Raw genomic sequence first — 21,742 nt, 5'->3', positions numbered from 1 at the left:
TTGCGTCATGTTTGACTTTAGGTAGTGCACATGTGCTTCTGAAGCCCTAGGTAAGAATTCATGTTGGTCCTAAAACAAGCTTCTTCCCTTAATGCAGTTTAGGCTCTTACTGCTTTTAAGTAATTTTTCTGAAATACTGTTACAGCTGAGAATGCTTGCCGTGTTTATTCAAGTAATAACGTTAAAGTTGAAACCTTAAAAATGTCAGCGAGGTGGTAATGCAGATGGTTTTCCCTGGGTATTATTTCTTAACTCCAACTGATTTGACCTAGAAGCTGAGCAGACCAAAAATATTTAAATAGCTTGTTCTAACTGCATCTTCCACATGCAACAACTAGTCTAACGTGTGGATTTTCTTGTATATTTTACGTGTAAAGTATATTTATTGATTTTGCTGTACATGTCTTGGTGCTGCTGTAGTTGCTGATTCTGTTTCCATCATTGCTTTTTTGTCTCCCTGCAAAAATGAGCATTAGCAAATGAAATTAGGAAGAAGCTAAATGTAACATGTTCCTATGTAGCATCTTTAAGGACAGCTGGGATGATCTGAAAGCAGGTTGCTGGCACAGATGTATAGACCCAGGGACATAGCTTGAGGAAGTTAGCAGTGCCTACAAAACCCAAAGAATCTAAAGTTTGTTTTTAGTAGATGGTTATGTTGATTCTATTATAATAGTGATTTTTCTGTTATAGTCTGTACGGTGTAGGAAGACCAACTCGAAGAATAGGATTGTTTTGGTGTCAGTCCAGCTTCTACTTATCTTTTATTTAGTCTTCATTTGGTGACTAGGGCATGTTTCCTTGTGTTCTTCAGTGCTACAGGGCAGTTTTTGTTTCACAGTGGTTTTTGCCTTGTTCAGAGCTGAAAACCAAGGTACCTGTGCACAGGGTAGGCTAAGCCCTGAGTTGGAAGCTTCCATTCCTTAAAATTGTGTGTAAGTGAATCAAAACTCTGTTTTTCCTAGATGATCTTCTGGTAGAGAAACAGTTGTGCCCTGTACCAATACCGGCCTCAGGGGTGTGCAGCAGCACAGCCGTTGCCCGCAGGCAGGACCCCACCACTAACCCCTGCGGTACTTAGCAGGTGACAGTGGTGGGAAGGGGCCAGGAACAACCATGCCTGCTTCTGTGGAAGTACAGCCCTGAGAATGCAGTTGTAGGATGGACTCTGCTGGTTTGGCAGTGCTCTCTTTTTACCAGAATAATGGGGGAAAAATCAGCCCTTGCTAAACAAAACAAGTTCAAACAACCTCTACTTCCAAACCTCGCTGGATTTTTGGTAGCATCTCTCCCAAGGGCCCCCTGCCAGTACACCAGTGTCTGAAATCCCATTTCCTTACGTCCTGGCGGACAGCAGTGTGCCAGTGAAAGTCTGTGCTGTGAATGTTACACAAAATCTTCCATTCATCTTTTGGTGTGCAGGGGCTTTCTTAGTGCTTTGTTCCCCTCTGGGAAAAATTAGATGTTATTCTGTGATAAACTGTGTTTCTTTTCACATGATAACGTATCATGGTCTGTGCAGACAGCCAACATTCTGGTCCTGAAGCAGATGACCTTTGTGAGTGAAGCAGATGTGTGCACTCTAAAGTGGGATTTTTTTGAGTAAAAACTCTGACCTGTCCTGTCCCTGGGTGTATTTGGAGATCAGTTGATCTTCGTACCTCTTCTAGGGACTGTGTAACAGTGTGACTTCTTGATAGTTACATCAAGACGTGTGTAAATTTTTTTTAAATATTCCAGTTTTACTGTGAGTTTCGTGTTTGTTCTTACTGGCTTGCAGGCCAAAGCTTGTCGTGCTTCTTCTCTCTACCATGTTGAAACTTGTTTGCTTTTACTCTTCACACTGAAGAAATCCTGATGCTCCCTTTTTATTCTGAGAGAATAATCCTCTTGCAGCATATTTAGAAGTAGTATTTTAACATTATTGTTAGTATCTACTGCCAAAGAAAGAAATGTCTATCTGTTGACATTGAAATGGCTCAGATCACTGCAGGTGTCAGAAATGACCAGTAACTTAAATGCTTTGATTTGAATATGGTCAAATGTGATGATGGGGTGGAAATGTGCCTCTTCAAAATGGTGACTCTGGTGGGGCCTGGCTCCACACTTAATGGTTTCATTTTTCTTGTGTTATTGGGCCTGCTTTCTCTAATTAGGACCAGCTGTAAGGTGCTGCACAAGAAACATGGACTAAAAGCATGATGTCTGTCCAAAACTTTAAAATTTCTGTTTAGAATTTTAAAATAGATGGAGTTCAGTGGGGGAGCACAAGAGGAGACTGAGATGCATCATAAATAACAGTTTATACCATGTCTATCATTTGGATATTGTCCTTTCTTTTAGATTATGGGTTAACTTGATGAGGGTATAAAATCAGCATAAATATCTGCTTACTGAAATTCATGAGGAAATCTCTCAGAATTCCTGTATATTTTTGAAAAATGGGCCTCAGGTCTCTAAATAATTTAATACAATCCTTATGATCTTCCTTTCTATCTGCTAGATCTCTGAGGTTGCACAGAAACAATGAAAAGATCCTTTCATTGCTTCTATCTTGTAGTGCATACTTAACTGGGGGAAAAGAGATCAAGCATTATTTTATACTCTACTGGATTTTCAACAGCTTTTTAAAGAATTGGCTTTTAAAATATTTTATATTTATAAAGAAACTGTTAATAAACATGGCATTTAGGCAATGCCATTCTGTCTTCCATTATGCTGAAAATGATCAGAAGGATTTCCACTTGGTGTAAAGCAAGCAGCTTGCAGATATGAGAGACCTTGAACTGTCCATTACGGAGTGTTAATTCTATTTTCCCTAAAACCAGCATCATAATGTGGGAAGATGCCTTTTGCCTGCTCTTTTGTGCAGCATTATAGTTGTTGGCTTTTTTTTTTTTTTTTAAATTCTATCTAGGAGCCTTTGTTCACCAAGTTGATCACCACTGATGATACAGGACAACTATGTGTCAGGTTTGGAAATTAAAGAAATGATTTAATGAAAGCAAGGCCCGCAGTATGTTCTCCTATTAATCAACAGGCAAAAAATATTTCAGCTGTACAAACAATTGTACATATATACAGCTACTTAATGTCAGTCTCATTGACAACTAGCAAGAATTACTCTTGAGAAACTCTCTGAAGTTTATGCAGAGGCAGTCTCTCAGATTCCTGGAAACAAGTAAAACTTTACTTCATGGTGAAGGTACTTTAAGAACAGTCTGTGCATCTTGCTGGAGGAATTTTGTTGCTAAAACTGACAACATTGATAAAATAAATTAAAAGAGGTTGCTAATCTGATTATCCGTAGCCTTTCTTCTTTGTGCAAATAGAAGTAAACTGCTCCCATGCTGGTTTTGCATTGATGCTAATGATTATATCTGATACAACATTGTGAAGAACATACTTTACTGTGAAGTAGTTTGTTATGTCTCAAACTCCACAGTGGCTGGAACATAAAAATTCACATAGGCTGTATGTGAATCCTCCAGAAATTGGAAGATTTGAAAGCTGTTATGAACATCAGCTTTTCATAATCTTCATTTCTTGTGATCAAAACACTTCTTAGGATCATAGCCCAAGAGATTATTATCTGTTCTTGCATTTTTATATTGTAAATTATTACTAGTTCAGCCAGTGATAATACTTAAGCAGGTGGTTGGTTTTGAATCGCTGCTCCAGCAAGATATAATCTGCAGTAGCAAAAATTTGGCCCTTTGCCCCCATCTTCTGGACCGCAGACAAGAACCATATGTCCACTGCACTGTGGATTTTTCACACTTTGATAAAAACAGCCATGCTGTGTCAGACAAAGTCTATCTCATCACCATTCTGTCTTTATAGTGGCCAACACATGGTAGATTGTAACTATGCTTTTGGTTTTGCATCTGACATTTTATACAGGCCTTTTTCTGTCTTATCTTGAAAAAAACATGTTCTCTACTCACCTTCATTGTGCCATTTTGAGTTTGAAACTTCTGTTGTATTCCCAACTCCTAATCTTTTTTTTCTCCAGCTTGAAGGATAGTGTCCTTGATTTGTTGCTTTCATCTGAAGCTAAAGGAGAGGCCTATTATGCTAATGAAGGCAGAATCACACTAAACAGACTGTTAATATTATCTTTTTGTGAATCTAGACATAAGTACACTAATATGGTATAATTGTATATGCATTTTGGTACCCAGGGGCCTAGTAAAAATAGTATTACTACTGCTGTATGTTGAAACCGTTCCATTAATTTGTTTGTCTTTTTGCCTTTTTCTCACTCTCTCCCCATTTCTACCATATTGCGTTTTTTGAGATGAAGGCGAGAAAGCAAAGGGGTCTAGAATTGCATACAGCTCTAAACAATCATAGAACAGTTTTTGTTGGAAGGGACCTTTAAAGATCATCTAGTTCCAACCCCCACTGCCAAGCAGGGACACCTTCCACTAGACCAGGTTGCTCAAAGCTGCATCCAACCCAGCCTTGAACACTTCCAGGGATGGGACATCCACAACTTTTCTGAGCAACCTGTTCCAATGTCTCACCACCCTCATAGTACAGAATTTCTTCCTTATATCCAATCTAATCTACTCTCTTTTAGTTTAAAACCATTACTTCTTGTCCTATCACTACAGACCCTGGTAAAAAGTCTCTCCCCATCTATTTTATAAGCCCCCTTTATATATTGAAAGGCTGGAATAAAGTCTTCCTTATTGCTGTGTCATATTTCATACCAGTTATGGAGTTGTCAATTGAGTATTTTACACTTGCTGATTTCAATATTGATGGGTATTCTCTGCAGAAGTTATAAATTCAGGATTAAAGCTGTCAGTCTGGTGTGACTGACAAGTTCTTGATTAATGAAGCCTAGGACTGAAAGTGCAAAAAGGGGTGGATCTGCTGTTGGCAGTATGGAGATGGCTGAGTTGTACAGGATCTGTATGTAAGGATGCTTTTCAGTCACTGTTGCTTAAGATAACTGTGAAAATGGTACTATTAATACATACTGGAAAGCCAAAGGTTTTAATCGAAGTAGAATGAAGTGCGCTATCATATAGTGTTGTGATAGTCTGTTAATTCCTAATACTCTGATATTTTTTATTATTGTGATGTACCAAACTTTTTCATTCTAGAACAAGTCTTAGAATGATGTAGGTTTCATGTAAGAATCATGTAGATGTCCTCTGAAGGTTGTCTAATCCAATCCCTAATCAAAGCAAGACAAGTCAGAGCAGGTTGCTCAGGAACTTTCAGTGAAGTTTTGACCATGACCTGCCTGCATATCTCTTCCTGTATTTGACCACTTCCACGGTACAAATAAACAGACTTCACATCTGGTCCAAATTTTCTTCATTCGAACTTGTCTGTTGCCTTTTGTCCCACCCCTACACACCTCTGAGGAGCCTTCTGTCTTCTCTTTGGGTCTCCACTAGGTAGCTGTAGACAGCAGAGGCTTTTCCCTTTTAAAGCTGGACAGTCCCAGCATCTCCTTGTATGTCATGTGCTCCAGCCCTGTCCACCTTGGTGGTTCTCCTCCAGACTCATGCAGCAATGTGGTGTGCTGCTCGAGCTGTGAGTCTCGCAAGTGCTGGGTAGAGGGGAAGAACTGCTTCCTTGACCTGCTGGCAATGCTCCTGCTCCTCCTCCCAGAATGTGGTTGGCCTTCTCTGCTGAAAAACATGCTGTTGTTGAGTGGTAGTGGTTATCTTAGAGCCCTTTGTGTTTCTGATAGAAGATGGTCAGTACTAAAATGTAGTAAATTAGCTAGTACTTTTAGAAGAGGTATGATCTTAGGCTTCAGTTCTGTGAAATGTTTAAGTGTATATCTGCCCTGTTTTCAGTGGAACTCTACTTTGTGCTCAAGTTTAAATGCTTCAGTTTAAAAAAAAAAATGTTGAAGCAGTTTCTTAAGACTTACTATTTTTAGCTTCAAACTGGTCAGCTGTACTGTCTGTCATCCATTGATGGTGCTATCTTGTTAGGAAGCCAAAGTTAAAGTACTGTGACTTTAACCTACAGTGGCTTTTTGATTTTTCTCCTCTCTGGTAGTTTTGGAACCCAACTGAGCTGTGCTAAAATGATATTGATTTCAAAATAGGTTTTTAAAATCTGTTTAAACATGGACCTCATTTCTTAATTTAACTTTTTTTCCTTTTATTTTTAATGAAGCTCATAGGCTAATGGCATCTGAATTTTAAAAAGTGAGAGGAGTTTTTCAGGCCCCCAGATAGATTGTTTTTTAAAACTTTTTTTAAGGAGATGGTCTAAACTAAACGTGCTGTTAATAAAGTTAAAAAAAAAAAGTGAACATGCAACAGGTTGTATCCGTAAGTTCCCATGGAGACTTTCATTGACCTTCAGGCTCCTTTCTCTGCTCTGCTAAATTTCCCTTTTTTTCCGCTTGCCTCCTGAGAATGTGTCTCATTCTTTTGGAGGGCAAGAAGTAGAAATCTGTTTTCATTGTTAAAACTACTGGCTTAGTGCAGGAACAGGGATATTTCATTTGGAAACAAGGGGATAGGGGGGGAAAAATAATATCACTAAAGTAAGATATTTGGCAGAAAAAAAATGCAGAAAATGTAAGGCTTGAAGTGAGTTGCCCAGGAAATAAAATACAATATCTGTATGGGTGTTAATACAATAACGGCTGGGAAGATCAGCTTGAGAGTAGGTTACTGACTGGGTTGGAGGGAACTCTGAGTCATCAGCTGTTTTGCTCTTTTAATTGAAAAACAACAGCAACAACACCACCAACACACAAAAAAAAGGAGAAAAAAAAAAAGGGGTGGGGGACGACGACACTCTTGAAACTGCCCTGACTGCAGTTTTCTTTTAAATGTCTTTCCTCCACTTAAAATGAAAGAAAAAAAGCTTTCTAATTCCAAATTGTTAAATGCTCTGCACTGCACTTCATTACTTGATGAGAGAGTGGAGTGGGAAGCTCTTCAGGCTGTTACAACACTTGGCTTATTTTGGTTGTGCCTGCGTAATGCTAACTACATCTTATCTTTTCTCATCTACTTTCTCCAGCTTTAAGTGAGGGTCACATTACTGTTTCTTACGTAAAGCGGTTCTAGAGCAGACCATGAAAAGAAATGTTTGTTTGCTAAAACCACATCGCAGGCTGCAGGTATGCACAAGTCTGCTTTATTATCTATTGCTTTATTTCTAAGGTGCTTGCCACAGCTAGAAGGAAGGCACAATGTGATCCTTGCTTTTCTCTGTCCCTACCCCAGTTTCCTATCAAAGAAACATGTAAACCTCCCTGTCCATCATCCCCCACTCCACAGGTCTGACAATACCACATTGGGGTCCCTCTTCCACCCGCACGGACTCTTGCCAGTCATTGTGGCCGCTTCTCTCAGCTCCTGCTGGCATCATGTAAACGGCCTCTCTTCTCTGTTTGTTATCTGTTTTGTCATGGTTCCTCCAGTTTTAAAGGACTTCATTACAGTAGTTTCTGTTCTCTATAAAGAACATGTCATACAGAGCCAAAATGCACTTGCTTCCCTACTTGCCACTACTTCTTGTCCTGTTCAAAGGTATTCTTAACTGCTGCTGCCTTTGTGCAAGTACTCAGTCATACAGATTTTCCGTCACCAAAGCTTTATATCAAAAAATGTGGTATCAAGGGAAAGATATTTTTTTTCTTTTACAGATAAAAGAAAATTGCTTTGTTTTCAGGCTTCCCAAAAGACCAACTCAACTTGCTGTCAAAACAACAACAAAAAAAGTCTTTATTCTTAGTGTTTCTGTTCTCAATGTGCGGATTAAAAAGATCATTTGGAGGGAACATTTATTCGAAATCTAGGTTTTCTGAGCAAACAGAAAACCTCTTTTAGTTCATCTAGGCGTGGAAAAACTCCTTGCACTACTTAATTCTCTAGAACCAAAGTGGTTATGTCTAATTAGCTTTTATTTTCTTTTAGAGCAGACTGTCTTGTTATACCATTGGATATATTTGCTGTGGAAAACTGAAAAATACTAAGACTTGGTTATTAGGCAAGCTGCCAGTCTCTTCTCATTCTTGGCTGATGGGGGGTTATGCAGTTAAAAAAAAAAAAAAAGACTCAAGCAAGCAACCTTTTGGGCTTTCTCAAAGGATTAGAGAACTAATCGAGGTAGGAAGTTTCCTCTAGTGCTGGGAGTGATTCTTCCAATGTTATTGGAAACATTGTGAGACAGTGGGGAAGAACTTGGTACTTCGGTAAAATTGTTTTATATCTTCTCAGGATAAATAATGCAGTTTTGATCTTAAATATGCTTCTATTTTCCTGTGACTTGGTAAATATTACAGAAAGGAAACATTAATGAAGTTGATACTTTCAGAAAATAATTATGTAGTAGGCTAGGAGAGGGAAAGGGTGTTTGCTTTAGTATATCATCCATATGCAGAAAATAATAGCTAGCTCTAAGTGCTTTAGAGGAGAAGTCTTAGGTGGAGGAATGTTCTACAGATGATACAGAGAAAGCTGGACTGGAAGCTGTCATTTTGTAAGGAAAGACAAAACAGAAATGGTTCCTGTGTCTGTCTTTTGTTATCCAGATCACCAGCCTGAAGTTTCTTTTTTTTTTTTTTTTTTTTTGGTCCCATTTCTAACTGTAGACCACTTCTTTGAAGATTTATCTGGATGGAAGAGAGGGTATTGGCTGGCATTAGTACAAGACCGGGTCCGAGAAAATAATCTGAAGGTTGAGTTTAATTGATGCTAATCCGATGAGTGACTGTGTTGTTGCTTGGCTAAGCCTGCCTTTTTGGAAACAATCCTCTGCAGCAACAGCACAAAATGCTGGCAGGAGCCCTACATAGTTTTAAGCTGTTGCTACAAGCTGTTACCTAGATTAGCTGGCACAAGAATGTTTGAACCTGAAAATGACTTTGGCAGAGCCTGATCTCTACCCATCGTTTCCTGGCTGTGAAATTTTGCCAGGTATTGTACTAATAATTTGAGGGATGGAGGATCACAAGGTTTCCAGGCTTCAGATGTTTGCCTGCATTTGCTGGGTGATCTTTAGGTTGGCTTTACGTCCACCTACAATATTTTTATTTCCCTGGAAGTGTATGCAGTACATTTTCAGAAGAAGATGCTAAGTCATCATTGATACCCATTCTTCTGCTTTTTAGATTTTATTATTTAAACTCCTTTTAGAACTAGGGTTTGTTTTCTTTGTCGCTTTTGAAAGGTATCTATATCTTTTAGTTGGCAGTGGATCACACCCAAGCTCCTAGGATCACCATACAATCTGTTTTACCTACAAAGGAAGATCAAAAGGCCTTACCCAGTGATTCACAGTTTCTAAACCTAACTTACTTGTAGGTTATGACTAGTAACAAGAATAACAGCTAAAATACAGGAAGCTGACGTTAAAAGTTTCAGATAACGACTCATAAAATGTAATGTTTGGAAAGCATCACTTGCTTTCCAGCAGTAATGATTTGACAAGAACAGCTCCTCCTGTTTAGTTCAGTGTAAACTAATACGGTTTTTTTGCATGTGAAGCCAAACTTCCTTTTGCTTATTAGGATGAATGTTGCCTTTTGCTTATAAGGATGAATGTCTAGTTAGGTAGACAGTTTAGACCAGGCTAAGAAAAGTCTAGTTAGACCACAGCAATCCCCTTCATTTATCACCACTTCGTGTAATGTCACCTTCCGCAACAGCAGTATCCTTATATTTGCGTTGCTCTTTATCTGTTGCTGCCATGTTGCACTCTCACTAGAGAAAGCTTCAGCTGCCCTTTACTGTAGCATATTTTGAACCCTTGTAAACATACGCATTAAGGAAATTTACTTTGGATAAAGTAATTATCTGAAACCACATCACAAAGTCCAACCAAATCTAGTCTCATTAAATTAATCATGACATTACGAGGTTTCATCCTTTTGACTTCATTTTTATTCATAGATTAGAAGAAGGAAAACAAACATCTCGGTGTTTTCTCAATTTCAAATGAAATGATTCAAATGCAGGAATGTTTCTAAATCTCCTAGCTGAAGACAAAGCAACAACAATTAAGGCAGAAGTATCATAAACAAATATTGGCTTTTGGAGACAAATATCTATTTTTTTCCATTTTAAAAATTGTCAAATTTCTTTTTGTGATATATTTTTGCATAATTCATTTCCCTCTAGCTCTGTGAGCAATTAAGTTGCTCCATTTTTTTAAAGACAATGATATTATTGTTTCGTGTTATTTTAATCTGTTGTAATAACAGCAGATTTAATGGTTATCAGAAACTCCTGAAGTACAATTTCAGTTTTCAGAAGACTTATTTTCAGAAGAAGAATGTATTTAGTCCTGAAAACTTTATTCATTTTTTAGCTTAGATCCATTCTCTGTTGTTAGCAACCTTGTTTTGCCTAGAGTTGTTTAAGAAGGCTGTAATATATGAAGTCAACAGAAGATGGATGACAGGATTGATGATAGGAAAATGCAAAAATAGTATAGTTAGTTTTAGGGCTATATAATTTTAATAAAAAGTTTCACACTCATTTTCTGTTTTAAAAGCAGCCACCTTGCAGTCAAAGTCCTTTGTGGTTTTTAGTGCCATTTGTAAGGCTTCTTTAATATAGAGATTAATGATTTCTTTTATTTATTTCATTGTGTTTATTGGTTTGTAAACCTGAAGGCTGTGAATTTTATAAAAGAAAATCCTTTAATTTTGTGTATGCTTATTGATATGTGCAGTTGCCATGGTACAGATTTGGAGTGAAACTTTCAAATCTCTGACTTGAACCACTATGATGATTTTTAGCATCATTTTTCTGATACAATTAATCAGAAGTCTGAAAAATTCCAAGTTCTTACTGAATTTAACTGACTGGATGCTCTAAAGGTCTAAAGTTCTAAAGTAAAGGTCTAAACTTTACTACATGGTCTTAAAATTTCTGCAGGGCTCCACTTCAGGCATACAAACTGATTTGTGTGATGAAGTTTTGAGAGTTCATGACTCCCTCTGAGTTGCAAGCCATTGTCTGAGAACAGCTGCTTTAATTTCTAGCTATTCATTTTAATGCCTTCTTTCCAATTGTTTTGTACAATGCTGTATTGTGAATAGAGTTTTATATAACTTTCATCAAATAGCTGAGTGGATCAGGAATTGTTGAAAACCTTGCATCAGTTCCTTAAGACATTTCTGCCTCCTTTCCTAACAGCCCCTGCTCTAAAGTTCCAGCTCATTCGATGGGCGTAGTCGTTGATGGTGGACTTCAAGATTTAGGTTGGCTGTAAGGTCCTTTGAAGATAAAGGTGGATTTTGAACTCCATTAAGGACTTTGTAGGAAGTTTATGAAAAACAGAAGATCTCATAGGCATTCAGCAGCCTGGGTTCATGAGAGATGCTGCAGAATGAGTTGCCAGATAGAGGTTTTTAAGCCCAAAGCCTCTGTGCTCAGATGTGATGCAGATGCGAAGCAATGAAGAGAGATTTCAGGTCCTTCAGGAAACTGATTAAGGGGTCGGGAGCACAAATTGTGTTCTCCTCCATCCCTTCAGTTGGGGAGATGGATGAAGAATACAGGAGAACTCAACAGATGAACTTGTGGCTCCAAGACTGGTGCTACCATCAGGGCTTTGGATTTTTCAATCATGGGTTAGTGTACAGGACGCCAGACCTTTTGGTATTAGATGGGATGCACCTGTCCCAGAGGGGGAAGAGGATCTTGGGGCAGGAGTTAGCTGGTCTCATTGACAGAGCTTTAAGCTAGATTTGAAGGGGGAAAGGGGCAAAACACCAGCCCATCTGAAGTGCATGTATACCAATGCACACAGCATGGGTAACAAACAGGAGGAGCTTGAAGCCATGATGCAACAGGAAAATTATGATGTAGTGGCTATAACAGAAACATGGTGGGATGTCTCCCATGACTGGAGTGAACCAATTGATGGCTACAAGCTCTTTAGGAGGGAGGGATAGACAAGGAAGGAGAGGTGGCGGGGTGCCGCTGTATGTTAGGGACTGTTATGATTGCTTTGAGCACAAGTATAGTGAAGACAGGGTGAAGTGTCTTTGCATTAGAATTAGGGGAAAGGCCAAGAGGGCAGATGTCATAGTAGGAGTCTATTATAGGCCACCCAACCAGGACAGAGAGGTGGATGAAATATTCTATAGGCATTTAGGTGAAATCTCACGATTGCTTGCTCTTGTTCTTGTGGGAGACTTTAACTTCCCAGACATCTGCTGGAAAAACAACACAGCAGAGTGGGATCAGTCCCAGAGATTCCTGCAATGTGTGGCAGATAACGTCCTGACGCAGCTGGTGAGTGAACTGACCAGAGAAAGTGCCCTGCTGGACCTCCTCTTTGTGAACAGAGAAGGACTGGTGGATGATGTGGCGGTTAGAGGCCAACTAGGGCACAGCAATCATGAAATAATAGAGTTCTCTATTCTGAGAAAGGCCAGGAGAGGGGGCAGCAGAACTGCCATCCTGGACTTCCAAAGGGCTGACTTTGTCTTGTTTGGGCACCTGCTTGACAGGATCCCTTGGGAGACGGTCCTGAAGGGTATAGGGGTCCAGGAAGGCTGGGCACTCTTTAAGAAGGAAGTGTTAATGGCTCAGGAGCAGGCTGTCCCCAGGTGCTGTAAGAGAAGCTGGTGACAGAGAAGACCACCCTGGCTGAACAGGGAGCTTTGGCTGCAACTCAGGGAGAAAAGGAGAGTTTACCGCTTTTGGAAGAAGGGGCTAGCCGCTCACAATGATTACAAAGATGCTGTGAGGCTATGCAGGGTGAAAATCAGGAGGTCTAAAGCCCAACTAGAAATTAATCTGGCTTCAGCAATCAAGGACAACAAGAAAGGTTTATATAAGTTTGTGAGCAGCAAAAGAAAGACCAGAGAGAGCCTCCATCCCCTGCTAGACACAGGAGGAAACGTCGTAACAAGTGATGAGGAAAAGGTTAAGGTGCTTGATGCCTTCTTTGCCTCAGTCTTTAATAACAAGACTAGTTGTACTGAGGGAATCCAGCCTCCTCAGCCAGAAGACAGAGACTGGGAGAATGACCCCCCCTGCATTCCAGGAGGAGGTAGTCAGTGACCTACTGCATCACATAGACATACACAAGTCTATGGGACCAGATGGGATACACCCAAGGGTGCTGAAGGAGCTGGCTGGGGTGCTCACCAAGCCACTTTCCATCATTTACCAGCAGTCCTGGCTGACCGGGGAGGTCCCGACAGATTGGAAATTGGTCAGTGTGATACCCATATATAAGAAGGGTCAGAAGGATGATCCAGGAAATTACAGGCCTGTCAGCTTGACTTTGGTGCCTGGGAAGTTGATGGAGCAGCTCATACTGAGTACCATCACACAACACGTGCGGGACAACCAGATGATCAGGCCCAGTCAGCATGGGTTTATGAAAGGCAGGTCCTGCTTGACAAACCTGATCTCCTTCTACAACAGGGCAACCCGGTTATTGGATGAGGGAAAGGCTGTGGATGTTGTTTACCTTGACTTTAAAAAGGCCTTTGACACCGTTTCCCACAGCATTCTCCTGGCGAAACTGGCTGCTTATGGCTTGGATGGGCACACACTTTGTTGAGTAAAAAACTGGTTGGATGGCTGGACCCAGAGAGTTGTGGTGAAGGGAGTTAAATCCGGTTGGCGGCCGGTCACGAGTGGTGTCCCCCAGGGCTCGGTTTTGGGGCCACTCCTGTTCAACATCTTTATTGATGATCTAGATGAGGGGATCAAGTGCACCCTCAGTAAGTTTGCAGATGACACCAAGTTGGGTGGGAGTGTTGATCTGCTCGAGGGTAGGGAGGCTCTGCAGGGAGATCTGGACAGGCTGGAGCGATGGGCTAAGGCCAACTGTAGGAGTTTCAATAAGGCCAACTGCCGGGTGCTGCACTTGGGCCACAACAACCCCCAGCAGCGCTACAGGCTTGGGAAGGAGTGGCTGGAGAGCTGCCAGTCAGAGAGGGACCTGGGGGTGTTGACTGACAGCCGGCTGAACATGAGCCAGCAGTGTGCCCAGGTGGCCAAGAAGGCCAATGGTATCCTGGCTTGTATCAGAAATAGCGTGGCCAGCAGGGACAGGGAAGGGATCTTACCCCTGGACTCGGCACTGGTGAGGCCGCACCTCGATTACTGTGTTCAGTTTTGGGCCCCTCACTACAAAAAGGACATTGAATTACTCGAGCGTGTCCAGAGAAGGGCAACGAAATTGGTGAAGGGTCTGGAGCACATGTCGTACGAGGAGCGGCTGAGGGAACTGGGGTTGTTTAGTCTGGAGAAGAGGAGGCTGAGGGGAGACCTCATCACCCTCTACAACTGCCTGAAAGGAGGTTGCAGAGAGCTGGGGATGAGTCTCTTGAACCAAGTAACAAGCGATAGGACAAGAGGTAATGACCTCAAGTTGCGCCAGGGAAGGTTTAGACTGGATATTAGGAAGCATTTCTTTACAGAACGGGTTGTTAGGTGTTGGAATGGGCTGCCCAGGGAGGTGGTGGAGTCCCCATCCCTGGAGGTGTTTAAGAGTTGGGTTGACATAGCGCTGAGGGATATGGTGTAGTTGGGAACTGTCAGTGTTAGGTTAATGGACTTGGGGAGGAGTGGCTGGAGAGCTGCCTGTTAGGTTAATGGACTTGGATGATCTTCAAGGTCTTTTCCAACCTAGATGATTCTGTGATACTGAGTATGAAAACCCGAGGGCTGTTATTTCTGAATTAAGGTTCATAGTTGCATTTGTTAGTAAATCCTTTTGTCTTTGTGAAACTTGGAGTCAACGACAAATCCAGGAGTATATCTGAGCATCAGAGTGCTCCTAGCTAGCAGCAAGTGCTGGTTTTGTTGTTTTTCCACCGAGGAAATGCCACTTTAACTACTGAAGCCTTTGATATGCTTGTCTACTCGATGATGTCTTGTGCCTTGCTTGAGAATATTTTGCCAGATACATAGATTGATTCTATTTATCTGTCAGTTGATTTTAGTCAGAGACATTTTGAAGGTAGTGATGTGACTATATGGCAGGACAGGTGGGACTGTGTACTGTCTGAATGTTAATGTTACTTGGAAACCAGCTGGAAAATTTGTCAGACTACATTACATTAATAATAAAAGAAGCAAGGTTAAGTGATGATACCAATGAAATGTGAATTAGAAATACCATATTTTTTTTTAGTGAAAATAAGTTTTTGTTAGGCAGGTCTGATTATCTTTCAATGAAGAAAATGTTCTCTAAACTGCCTTCTTGAGTTCCACTCTTGAAACTGTTCACAGATTGTCAGCTTTCTGAAGCTGAAACTCTTTGCATGTAAATCGTTCTTCACTAACAGACCCATATAGGTTTTTATACTGAATCAAATACATTTAATGTTTTCTGTATGTTCAGGGAAGACTTTGAAAATGTAAAAATGTAGGTCCTCTTCACCTCCCTTTTTTATGGCAACTATTTTGACTCACACATATCGTGATCTATATTAGTTGTTCTGAGTGGGTATACCAGATGTGATAAGATGTTTAAAACATAGAATTCTTCCCCAGACTATGTTCTGCCCTAAACACCACTCTGGACACAAAGAAATCCAAGTAAATAATGGAGTCAAGTATTTTAAATTTTTACCTGATATCATATAGCTTTCTGTATTACTTTTTTTTTTAATAGGATACTTTGAAAATTTAAAAAACTTCTCTGTTTGCCAGAAATTTTTTGTTTTTACTGAGAAACTCTTTTCTACTTTTTGAATGCAATCTCATCCATTGCAACCAGAGGTATGGACAAAAATTAATTAATTTATGCCTCCTCTGCTGGCCTTACAGCTGTGCAGAATAGATCTATCCCATACCTTCAAAATACCCATACTTGCAACTGGTTTGTGGAAACTGGGTCTTTGGGGGACTAGGGAGAATGCTTTATCTGCAAGATCCAGATCTGAGCGGTGAGTAATGGCATTTCTGATAAAACCACTCAGTAACAGTGGCAGCTTTTAGAAAGGAAACAATGATATTTTGTGATAACACTGAGTACATTCAGTTGCAGTAGATGTGCAATCTGTTAGTATGATATAGGAGAGCTGTACATTTGCCATCAGTAGTATACACTGTGTACAAAAATGGTTTCCTTTTTTGCCTGGGCTTCCTGAAAATCATCTTTGTAATACCATGCAGAAAACCAACTGAAATGATCAAGTTGTTCACAAATAATTGAAATAATCCAAGTTTGTTTGAAAGTAAGGTGCAAAGCCTGTTATGCCTGGGAACATTGTCTTGATAGCGATCACTTAAGAACTATTACGTATTCTTTTGTTGTTTTGTTTTTTTTTTTTTAAGCTGGACCTGTGATCTGCAGAATGCTAACATACCCTCCAACTCGAAGAGCCTTAATTGTGGGTTGTGGTCTGCAGATGTTTCAACAACTGTCAGGGATTAACACCGTCATGTATGTATTTACTGCTTGCTTCTCTTTATAAAGTGTAAGAAAAAGACAGTTAGACCAGTAGCAGACCTGGTTTGAAATCCAGATATTGACATATTTGGTGTCTCAGAAAATTGGTACAAGAGTATGTTAGTATAAGGGCAAATGTTTATATAGAGATGAGAATGTGAACTGTACTCTGGGAGATGCGTTATTATATGTTAGGGTTTATGATCAAAGCTATGTATGTCTAGACAAGAAAGTACACTTATGGTTTGAATTTGTGTGCAAATAGATCAAAGTACGGTGAGGGTTAGACTGCTGACCATGTAAATGGGATGGAAAATTACTGTGAAGTGCTAAAGGAGGTAAGATGCTGAGGGAAGAAGCATTTCCTGTTATTACATGGTTCTGTTACATGTATGAAGACTCAGTAAATGTAGAAGTGAAAAACAATATATTGGGTTTTCTGATGCCAGCTCACAAGAGGAGTAACTCTTGACAAATGTGCAGTGTGCAAGATCTAGTTTAAGATGAAATTACTGTTGAGCTACCCTACAAGAGTAACCATACAATACAATTTCCATATTGTTTTAAGAGCAAGTGAAAAATATATTGCAGTAACATCTTACAGAGAGAACTACACCCAAGGGAGCAAGCTGGTTAAGAAATTGTTAAAAGGAAGAGCTAAAAGGATAAAGCTTTTAGCGGTATTGAGAGCTACCATATTAAATTTTAGAGTAAATATCTGCCATCTATCACAAGGGGGAAAAAATGCAAACTCAGTATTGTTAAACTGCAATGGAGGGAAATCTATAACAGGTAGAGAGAGACTTTATAAAGTAGAAATTGTAATCAAATGTGGAAAGCATTTGGATGCAAAACTGGTAAGTTATGTGTGAAAACCAGAAGACAGGCACAGAAAGAGCTTTCAGAAATTCTTCAGGCACATCAGAAGCAAGAGACCTAATCGTCTTCAGGCCCAGTAAGGATCAAGATGTTATGAGAACACCAACAGAAGATAAATCTTTAGCAGCAAATCTTACAAGACTCTTTCTGCTTTTGTGTTAATTATAGAGGGTATGTGAAGCTTCCTGCACTGGAGCTTACTTAAGATGTCTCAGATGGTCTGTTTCAAATTCAATTCAATTCAGGGGAAGAACTCTTAGAATAGACTGATTAAAATGAATAATAACAGATTGCCTAGACTAATCAGGGTACACCCAACAGGTCTGGGGTAATCTGAATACATAATCACTGAATTTGGAAATGTAGCATAATATGCATGAAGCTACAGCCCAGAAAGTTTTATTTCTGTCCGTATCAAAATTAATTAAAACTGTCATATAATCAAGTGAGAAGATGTGTGTTTATAAATATGAAAAATGAACATGTACATGGAGAATATAAAATAACAAAGAAGAGCCAACATGACTGTTGTAGACAGATTATAGCTTGCAAATTGGTTGGATGTGAGTTCATGGACATGTTAGAACTATATATCCCGTATGAACTAACCATCCTAGTCCATGACATCTGCTGCCAAAGTTTCTTGAAGAAACCAGATGGTCAGAAGAGAGAAGCCCTCTCAGGTTAATAACTTTTTAAGATAGGAAAAAAAAAAAAGGATAAGAATAAAAGATCAGTTATCACAAGCCAAGAGTACACTCCTACAGGGATCTATGTGGAGATCTTTGCTGCTTTAATAAGTATGTGAAAGGGGCTAAAGAGCAAAATAACAGCTTGTACTCATACACCATTCATGATATGGACTCCCAAATCTCTGAACATGAACAGTTGTGGGAAGATAATACAAGATAACAAATTAATAAAATGGCAAGTTCATTAACTATGCAATATTATACAGTATGGCTAACTAACGTGCATGGCAGTCTAAATTGTTACTACTCAAAAAAGACGTCTTGAAGTTGCATTATAGATCTATACAAACATCATGATGACATCCGTGACTGATCTGGACTAATACAAACAATTGCAGTTGTCCTTCCTTATATAACCTGGTTTATATATGGGGAAAGAGATGCCTTGAACAGGATGGTTAGGACTATGCAGCTTGAAAAGGAAGTGAGTTCAGAAGCAACGCAAGAGGCTTATAAAGCCACTAATGTTATGGAGAAGATGGGGAGAGCATGATTATTCATCATTTCTTATAACAGAGTTTTGATGACTCCTAGCTCTTACACAGCAGTAGGTTTAAAATAAACATTTTTTCATGCAACACATAATTACATAGTGGAACTCATTGCCACAGGATGTTACAGATGCCAAATGCAGAAGTAAGTTTAGAAGTTAATTAGGGAAACTTACATAATAAACATTATTAAAATGTTATTAAACACGATGTTGATGCAACCTCTGGCCAAGGACAGTCATTCTCAGTTTTTGGTTCTTACTACTTCAGGATGCCTTATTAGGCTAGAACGAAAAATTGATGGTTCACAAGGTTTATGACACTGGTAGGATGACTTTGTTTATTTTAAACTTCATATGTTTTAAAATCTCAAACTCCTTTCTATGTAGGAGGTTTTACAAATAGTTTGGAATTGACCTAATTTGCTTGTGGATGTGTAGGAGGACAGAATTACAACTAGAAAACATAGTTCATCTTAGCTTTAAAATAAGAAAATGCCTATAATAAACACATGAAGGCACTGTTGTTAAAGAACTGGCTTGTAAACCATTTGCAATATCCAGTATTTTTTTTTATAATCCAGTATAACTAAATTTTTAGTTATCGGGTATGCAAGACAAGCATTCTCCTATGAAAGGACATTTTTCAAATATAATTAAGCAGCTATTGATGGTTTGCTTACATTGGAATTGGTGATTGATTTTTAATGCAGTAATTAAATGGTACCTCAAGGAACTGTCAGATTGTATTAACTCTCTAAGCACTATTTTCCTCTCCATAATGTTTAGTTGTGTCATTCTGGGAATGGGCATTGGTTATGGTTGGAGGTTGTAGGATTGTGTGGAATTCCTTCAGTGGTTTTGCAAACTCATTTACCAAAAACAGTCACAAAAAAGTGTTTTGATGTTTGGTGTTAAGTGTAACTTCGGTGCTGCTGTGAATACTCTTTTCTTGGTATACCCCATTCTAGGCTGTAGTAGAAGAGGCTGATGACCCCAACTTGCTGTTGCCTGGCTTTCCCTGGCAGAGAATTTAGTCCCTGCTTGCCCCATTTCTCCTTATGTATTTCTATGGGACTCTTCTACACTGTGACCAGTTAACTTAAGATGGCATCATCCACTTGTTCTGATCTTCTGGTTTGAGGCTTTCCACTATCTCTGATATAAAAGAATTTGTTAAATATTGTATTTTGCTGTGAGAAAGTGAGGCCATAGGAGTGAGCTTGTGTGTGTCTGAAAAACTCATTTAAAATAAACCCAACATAATAAAATCACAAAGCAGGAAAGTGAAATGAAAATGTAAGGAAGAAAACAGTTGTAGAGTGATTTAATACTTCCCCAATTTGTATATGTTTTATTGAGTTTTTAAGAAACTCAATTTAAGAAAACAGAAGTTTGAATCAAAAAATATGGGTGTTGGAAGTATATAGAGGAATTTTGCCGGGGTCTGAAAATAATCAGTGAGTGTAGTAGAAGAGATCCTAAAAAGCAGAAAAATACATACAAGAAACACATGGAGACAACAGCAAAAAATCTAGAGCTTCCAAGCTTAAGAGCTCAGAAGCCTGTTCTGTATTTTCTGGTTTAAAATTGCATATCAGTAGTGAAACCAGTGAGAGCAACAAAGTACATGTGGTGTTGGATTTCTCTTGAGGTTGGGGAGAGGAAAGCTGGAAGAACTTTTGTAAGAATTGTTGTGGTCTGTGCTTTGTCCATCTCATCATGTAATAAACTGGTCTAGTTTTTGCACAGAAATAGTTTCATATTGTGTTTGAATCAGCCATGTATATGCATAACATCCATCCGTGAGGAACCAGAAACTCTCATCACAAACAGGATGTTATTGAACTGGTGAGAACGGCATGTGGAGCAACCTCTGCACTGAGGGGGTGGATCTAAAAGAGAAGCAAAATGTAAAAATAGGCTAAAGAGATTGTGACTCTTACAGGAACAAGTTCTAGCATGATAAATTTAGTTAGTAAAAGAATAAAGCTTTGTGACCTATTGCTTTGATTCTTTTTTTCCCCAAGAACAAGGGTACTACTGCTGTTTGACAGAGTGCCTGAAGTAGAAAAAATGTTTCTTTTTTGTCATGGCTTTTGCCAGCTTAACTGACCTGTAAAAGATAAAGTCATACAATTTTAGACAAGTGTGTCTCACATGGGTGCAAGCAGGTCTGATATGGTTTAACTTTTCAGTTTCTTATCATTCTGGTATTTTCTCATCTTACCATTTTAAGGTAAAACTTAAAGCTAATTTTTTCTCATCAGTCTCTTCTTTAAAAAATAAAAAAAAAAGTACTAAAAAAAGGAATAAATTCCTTTTTTGAGGAATGGCAGGAAGAGGGGTCTTGAAGGATTTGACTATTTCAGATTCTTTGGTGAAAAACATCAATAAGAGTACATGGATGTTTTAGCTATGTGCTCCCATTCCTGCAGGACTAGCACTTCTGAAAACATTTCTGGTACTGTGCAGCTTCATTGCAATAAAAAAAAAAAAACATGGGGAAGAAAACTTTTGGAAAAAGTCCTAAGTTATCTTGAATACTAAGCAGTAGTTTAGCCTTGGAGGGAGTTCAGTATTGTCTTGTCAGAACTGCATGTAGGTAGTGTGGCCTGTGCTGGAGTTTCTGCTGCTCTTTTGGGGGCTTGGTAGTTTTGAGCAAGCTGATGGATGTTCACAAAGGCTGCCTGTGCCCTCAAGGCTATAAATCTGAGGTAAGATTGAAGAGACAGCTGTATCATCTTGATAATTCTTATTCTCACAAAACTTTTAAGTGGACTTGATGAAAGCCAAACAAAATATTTTGTTCTGCAGTTGAAACATTAAGCTTGATGGCATGCTAATTTCATAATTTGACATTATCTTTTCACATTGTGTTAGAAAAGCTTTCTGCAATGGAGAAGTTGTATAATGTGTCAACAGGGAGAGCTTATGGCCTTCAGCGCTTTTATTAAGCTTGTTTTTTGCTGGTGTATGTGATCTGTTACTCATAGTTAATAAAATGCTTTTTTATTGTTAAGATATCCTTGCATCTCCTAAAAGTTAAGTGAATCCACATGTAAAATGTATTGGTGTTTGGATTTGGTACACAGATGCTTTTGAGCTCTAATAGTCTTGCTTTTTTAATCTGTGCAAGCAAAAAAAAAAAGAACAAAAAAAAAGATGATAAAAAGAAGCAGCTTTTTCCAGCTGGCAAGAATTAGGGAGTAGAGGAAAATACTATATGGAGAAGGAAAAAAAGCTCAGA

The 21,742-nt window shown here is 39.1% G+C and overlaps 1 protein-coding gene across 2 annotated transcripts in view; it reads left to right on the top strand.

Annotated features, from left to right (window-relative positions):
* Nucleotides 1–21,742, top strand: part of SLC2A13 (solute carrier family 2 member 13) — a 166,703-nt gene that overhangs the window by 64,644 nt on the left and 80,317 nt on the right. For both annotated transcript variants that reach the window (XM_074827760.1, XM_074827762.1), the window contains exon 4: nucleotides 16,257–16,365. In XM_074827760.1, the coding sequence (XP_074683861.1) occupies nucleotides 16,257–16,365 (109 nt within the window). The remainder of the gene's footprint in view (nucleotides 1–16,256; nucleotides 16,366–21,742) is intronic.

The sequence above is a fragment of the Strix aluco genome, chromosome 5, assembly GCF_031877795.1.
Source record: "Strix aluco isolate bStrAlu1 chromosome 5, bStrAlu1.hap1, whole genome shotgun sequence".
Classification (NCBI taxonomy): Eukaryota; Metazoa; Chordata; class Aves; order Strigiformes; family Strigidae; genus Strix; species Strix aluco.
Note: the sequence above shows the minus strand (reverse complement) of the source record. Positions and strands in the feature narration are given on the sequence as shown.